General features: G+C 47.3%; 1 protein-coding gene across 1 annotated transcript in view; it reads left to right on the top strand.

The window, feature by feature from the left end:
* The first annotated feature begins 999 nt into the window (after window positions 1-999).
* TTC8 (tetratricopeptide repeat domain 8) overlaps window positions 1,000-6,503 on the top strand; it is a 41,993-nt gene continuing 36,489 nt past the window's right edge. The window contains exon 1 of the mRNA XM_072339226.1: window positions 1,000-1,246. Within this exon, the coding sequence (XP_072195327.1) occupies window positions 1,133-1,246 (114 nt within the window). The 5' untranslated portion in view covers window positions 1,000-1,132. The remainder of the gene's footprint in view (window positions 1,247-6,503) is intronic.

Here is a 6,503-nt window from a genome sequence, read left to right as displayed (position 1 = left end):
AGATACTGTCTTAGGTGCCAACAGGTACTCAGCTGCAGTACTACAGGTATATAGCAGTATCACAGCAGATGCTCTGACAACAAGAAATACTGCTCAAGACTCCAGCACATTTTGTGGGAATGCAGTACATAATGTCTCCCACAACAAAAAAGAGACTGTTTTGCTACTACCCTTCCACCAGTCCTTCCTGGGAATGGCATGGTCTCAGAACACACCACTCAGAACACTCCTTTCCTGAGCACTCTTTGTGGGACAAGCAAAACCCAGCCATCCATAGCTGATAGTTTGAGTCATTTTACTCCTCTATTAAAACAAACAGTCTGAGGGCTGGTTATTTCTAAAACCTCCCACTTCACATTCAGCTTGCCAGCTTAGCCTGGGTACCTGCTTCAAGAGGTTTCCACTTTGAATGAACTGAGAGTTGAGGTGAAACAATAGGATTAAAATCAGAATGATTTGTTAAATCACCAGTGACACAATTTTAGTCATCACATTAGCGTTCATCCATCAGAGATTTTTGCTTCAAATCCCCTTTTTTTTCCTCTTTTTTAAAATTATTTCTCCAAGCATCCCTAGGGAACTTTTCTTCCTTGGGCTAATGGTTGCAACCAACACTCTACAATACATTCATAGCAAGAGTCATAATCCTGCTTTTTTCTTCTCTAAACACGTCTAGTTTTACCTCTGCATACCTAATGAACTAACAGACTAATGGAGCCTGAAAGACCTGATCAGAGCAGTCTGTGCTCTTCCCACCTGAATTCCCACAGCTCTAGAGGACTTTTTTACCCAAATGATTATTAAAGGAGCGCATTATTTTTTAGCCATGTGTGCCCATTCCAAATGGCTCTCGCTGATTTCACATTTTAGAAACGACAGCAGAAAAGAAAAGCACACCATTCAGGATACAAGGAGAAGGACTCGGCTACGCACCCGGAGGGAGTACCGCCCGTCTCCTCAGGCCCTCCCGGCTCGACGCGGCGCGCAGGCCCGGACGGGCTGAGGCGGGGCCTGCCGCTTTCGCCGCCGCGGCCCGGCTCCCCCTCCCCGCTCCGCCTCGGACCCGCTCGGCAAGCAGAGGGCCGGGAGGCGCCGAGGGCCCCGCTGGAGCCCCAGCCGTTCCGCCGGCGGGATGGGGCTGGAGACAGAGCCGCTGTTCCAGGCCTGGAGCTACTTCAGGCGGAGGAAGTTCCGGCAGTGTTCGGAGCTTTGCTCGCAGCTGCTGGAGGGGGCGCCCAGCGAGCAGGTAGGGGGCCGGGCCGGGAGGCCGAGGGACGGGGCTACTTGTTGCTGCTGCCAGAGAAACGCGCCGCGATCTGTCGTTAGAGGGTTGGCTGTGGGCCGCTCTGCTGCCGGGTGAGGGGCCTCCGCCAAGACATCGTGTGACCGGCTCCGACGCGGGCCGAGGGGCATCGATCTGCGCCAGGCGAGGTTCTGCTTCTCGCCGAGCTGCCCAGTTCTCCCTTCAGGCTAAAGGCGGTGGGGATGCCGCCACGGATGTGCCCTGCTCGGTGCCCTCCCGGTCCCAGTAGGGCGTGGAGCAGTGATGGAGCGACAGGTGAGTGGGGCTGCTGGCAGCCGGCTGTGACGAGCACGGCTCAGGACTTCCTACACCACGCACTGAGACTCACTGATGATTTTGAGCTGTTAAGAGAGGAAAAGCCACGACCAGAAGAAAATCTGCTTACAGGTGTTGCTGGCGATTTTATATAGATGGTTGGGTATTGCTACCTGGACTAAATTGCATAAGAGATACACGTTTTACCTCAGCCCAGGTACAAGCATTGCCACAGACCAAAAGGTGTTGCGGTCCTGCTCCATTAACTCTCCAAATGCCAAGTCTCTAGAAATGTTGGATGTGTTGTTAAGCACCTGCACTTTTTGCTGCTCTGCAGAAAGTATCAGTTTGTGAATGGAGTTTCTAGATTAGTTTTTGTATGCATGTAAAAAATTGTATTGCTAGTTTTAGAAAACAGTAATTGGACTTTATCAAAGTAAATACTTCATATTACATAAACTACATCTCCAAAGTGTCCTATAGCTATAGATTGTAAGAATTTTGAAGGTGATCTCTTTTATCACAGGTAAAAAATCTTTAAAGAAAGCTGCACAGTCAGATGATTGTGTAATTTACACCATTTTAGGGTTGATATATAAAAGGTGCTTTTGTTTATGGTATGTATTGTAAGGCACCAGTAAAGAACCATGAGTAGATTGGACATGGGGAACTGGTTTCAAACTGAAGAAGGGGAGATTTAAATTGGATATTAGGAAGAAGTATTTTACCTTAAGGGTGGTGGAGCACTGGAACAGATTGTCCAAAGGTGATGTGGATCCCCTGTCCCTGGAGACATTCAAGGTTAGGCTGGACAAGGCAACTTGATTTAGCCGTGGTGTCCCTGTTCATTGCTGGGGAGTTGGACTAGATGGCTTCTAAGTGTCCCTTCCAACTCAAACAACTCTACGAAAAACTTACTAAAGAAGGCATTCCAAGAAAATTGGTCCAGAATAACAAATAAGATTTAGCATGACTCTGTGCATGTCTTTGGTTTCCATGAACTTGAATTACAATTAGTTTGGCTGTTGCCTCATTTAATCTTCATGAAGAATCCTGTTTAAGCAGCAATTAATGACTTCAAATTTTTTTTTTAAATGCTTCTTCCTAAGACTAGATGTATGGGAGATTGGTAATCACAGCCTGAACCTCTGATTAATCAGCTGAGGCAAGTATGGGGTCAGCTGTGGGAGCACAGGTGAGAGTGATGTAGCTGTGCTCCCGGAAGGGGTGGAGCTTGACTCCATCCCCTCTGAGACCTCATTTAAGGGCTGACTCCCACTGGAGCAGTATCTCTTGGAGATCGCTCACCAGGGAGGACTGCCTCAGCTGCTTCGGTCAAGGCACCACCGTTGGTGAGTTTTCCCTTTACTCATTCACTTATATACCTTCTGTACATTTTGTTTCCATCTGTACATTTAAAACCAATACATTTGGCGAGCCAGGCAGGAGCCTGCGAATATCGGAAAAAAAAAAAAAATGTCTTTCCTGTGGAATGTGTTTAGTTGGTTCAAGGGGGAGAAGATCACCCCCTTAGGGAAAATCCTCCCTGGACAAATACCAGGGTTTGAGGCATCCCCATATTTTCAATTAGCGACGATTATCGAACAATGGGGGCCCTTACGGGTAACGGGCAATATGTCCCCTTACCATCTAACTGAATACTTTCAGGGGTTGCAAAAAGATATTTTGACAACCAAAGAAAGGCAAATGGCTGCATCCATGGCTGCTTGGCCTTTATTGAATGCTTTAAATCAGGCAGAGGTTAAATCAGATAAGATTGAACATGAAAATCAATTATTAAAAGCCCGCATTGAAAAATTGGAGGGCGAAATTAATCTATTAACGGGGAAAAATTCATCATTTTTTTCAAACACCCCCCAAATTAGATACATTACAATGGATGATAGTAAGGATCCTGAAACATCGGATCAAACTAAGGTCACTAAATCTGACCTAGAAGAGCCACTTAAGACGGACTTATTAGAAGTCCGTCCTATGGTAACCCAAAAAACAAAAAAAGTCCAGGAGCGACCAGCAGGGGTGCCTCCTGATCAATGGACCCCTGCTGACTCCTATTTACACGTAACAGCACGTCCATATACGCCCACCGAACTTATGGATCTAGTACAGCGCTTCAGGCAAAGACCAAGGGAAAGTGTCCCAGCCTGGCTGTTACGATTATGGGACTCGGGAGCAGAAAGTGTAATAGTTAACGGCTCCGAGGTATCTAAACTAGCAACCATAACAGTCCATCCTGCCCTGAGGCAGAGATTGTACTCAGGGTCCCAGTTCCCTGAAGAGAATCATTCGATCGTAGATTGGATAATGGCTGCCTGCCGTATGGTATGGTCAAATAAAACAGACATGCCAATACATACAGGAATGTGGTCTTCTATGGAAGACCTACAAAATTATATTCGGGAACTAGGCATGCGAGAGGCTGTCTATGAAGATGTATCTGTTAGTCCGGACATGGTGAAGTTTTCCGCGGGAATGAGGGACCTAATCTTACAACAGGCTCCCTCACATATGTATGGAACATTGGTTTCTATATTGAATCCTCTAGTGGCCGCAGAGGCAGCAGTCCAACATGCTGCCCAATTGGTAGCGGACCTGGGGGAAACGGAGCGCCTAAGAACCAAGCGCAATATTAGAGTAATTGAAGATCCTGAAGTTTTTCCAATAGCCCGAGCCAGGAGATCGGCTCCACGAACCCCTCGGGCGGGACCCATTAGGGTGTCCCGAAAACAAATGTTTAATGATCTACTCCGAGCAGGTGTTCAATTTGCCAAAATTGATGGGCAGCCCAATCACGTTCTGCTTCAGTTGTGGAAACAGCTGAAGGATGAACAAAAATTTCAAAACCGCCCCAAAAGACCGGGGATAAGGCTTATAGAACGACGACCAACAACAGTTTGGAATCTAGAAGACTTTATCGTGCCAAATAGGAAAAAGAGGCCACCTCAGGTGCCTCGGGTCACAGTACCAGAGGCATCAGAGGTAAAAGACCTGAATCTGGCCCAGTTTATGGCGTGATGAGGGACGTCAGTCACCCTAGGGCCTCTAGACGGGACCGGAGGCCCTATGTGGAATTGACAATATATTGGTCCCGAGAAAATGTGCAGAAGGTTATGGCCCTCGTTGATACGGGGGCGGAAACATCTATAATTTATGGAGATCCAACAAAATTCAGAGGGAACAAAGTAATGATTGGAGGCTTTGGGGGACAGACCGTTCCAGTCACCCAAACGTGGGTAAAATTGGGGGTCGGGCGCCTCCCACCACGGGAGTACAAGGTATCTATTGCCCCAATTCCGGAGTACATATTGGGAATTGATATCTTGTGGGGTCTGGCTCTCCACACAACAGTGGGAGAGTTCCGGTTGCGGCAGAGATGCATTAGTATCCGGGCAATTCAGACAATATTGAGAGGCCATGCAAAACATGAGCCTATTTGTCTGCCCAAGCCACGTCGGATTACTAATGTAAAACAGTACAGACTCCCAGGTGGGCAGGATGAAATAACAAAAACAGTGCAGGAATTAGAAAGAGTGGGTATTATAAGGCCTGCACATAGCCCGTACAACTCCCCAATATGGCCAGTGCGAAAATCGGATGGAACATGGAGGATGACAGTGGATTACAGGGAATTAAACAAGGTCACGCCGCCCGTTCATGCAGCCGTACCCAATATTGCCTCCCTAATGGACACACTAAGTAGAGAAATTAAAACGTATCACTGTGTCCTAGACTTAGCGAATGCATTCTTCAGTATTCCGATTAGTGAAGAATCACAAGACCAGTTTGCATTCACATGGGAAGGCAGGCAGTGGACTTTTCAGGTTCTGCCGCAAGGGTACGTGCATTCACCTACTTTTTGTCATAATTTGGTGGCGCGTGATCTGGCTAAGTGGCAGAAGCCACATAATGTAAATTTATATCATTATATTGATGACCTCCTGTTAACATCCGATTCATTAGAGGCGGTGAGACAAGCAGCAGATTTATTGATAGCTTATCTGCAAAAGAGAGGGTGGGCTATAAACCCACAGAAGGTGCAAGGTCCGGGGTTATCTGTAAAATTCCTGGGAGTAATTTGGTCCGGAAAAACCAAAGTACTACCCAGTGCAGTAGTGGATAAAGTCCAAGCGTTCCCAGTCCCTACAACATCAAAACAGCTACAAGAGTTCTTAGGTATATTAGGGTATTGGCGCTCCTTTATACCTCACTTAGCTCAGTTGTTGAGGCCATTGTATAAGCTTACCAAGAAGGGTCAATCGTGGAACTGGGGGAAGGTAGAACAAGATGCTTTCCAACAGGCAAAGCTGGCAGTTAAACAAGCCCAGGCATTGGGTATATTTGATCCGACCCTCCCAGCTGAACTAGACGTTCATGTTACCCAGGATGGTTTTGGCTGGGGCCTGTGGCAACGCCAGAGTTCTGTTCGAACCCCTATTGGATTCTGGTCTCAGGTTTGGCACGGAGCAGAAGAAAGATACAGCATGATTGAAAAACAGTTATTGGCTGCCTATTCAGCGTTACAAGCGGTAGAGCCAATAACGCAAACAGCAGAGGTTATAGTTAAAACTACATTACCGATCCAGGGGTGGGTAAGAGATCTAACTCACCTTCCTAAGACAGGGGTGGCCCAAGCACAGACGGTAGCACGATGGGTCGCCTATCTAAGTCAAAGAAGCAGCTTGTCTTCGTCTCCACTCAAGGAGGAATTACAGAAGATCTTAGGCCCAGTGACATATCGCAGTGATACACCGAAAGAACCAATGGTCGCTCCACCAGAGAAGAGCCCTGTTCAGGAAGGAAGATATCCTATTCCTGAAGATGCCTGGTATACGGATGGGTCCAGCAGAGGCAACCCGAGCAAGTGGCGAGCTATAGCATACCATCCCTCTACTGAGACAATCTGGTTTGATGAGGGGGATGGTCA

The sequence above is a fragment of the Excalfactoria chinensis genome, chromosome 5, assembly GCF_039878825.1.
Source record: "Excalfactoria chinensis isolate bCotChi1 chromosome 5, bCotChi1.hap2, whole genome shotgun sequence".
In the NCBI taxonomy this organism is placed as follows: Eukaryota; Metazoa; Chordata; class Aves; order Galliformes; family Phasianidae; genus Excalfactoria; species Excalfactoria chinensis.
This window is presented reverse-complemented; position numbering and strand designations above follow the sequence as displayed.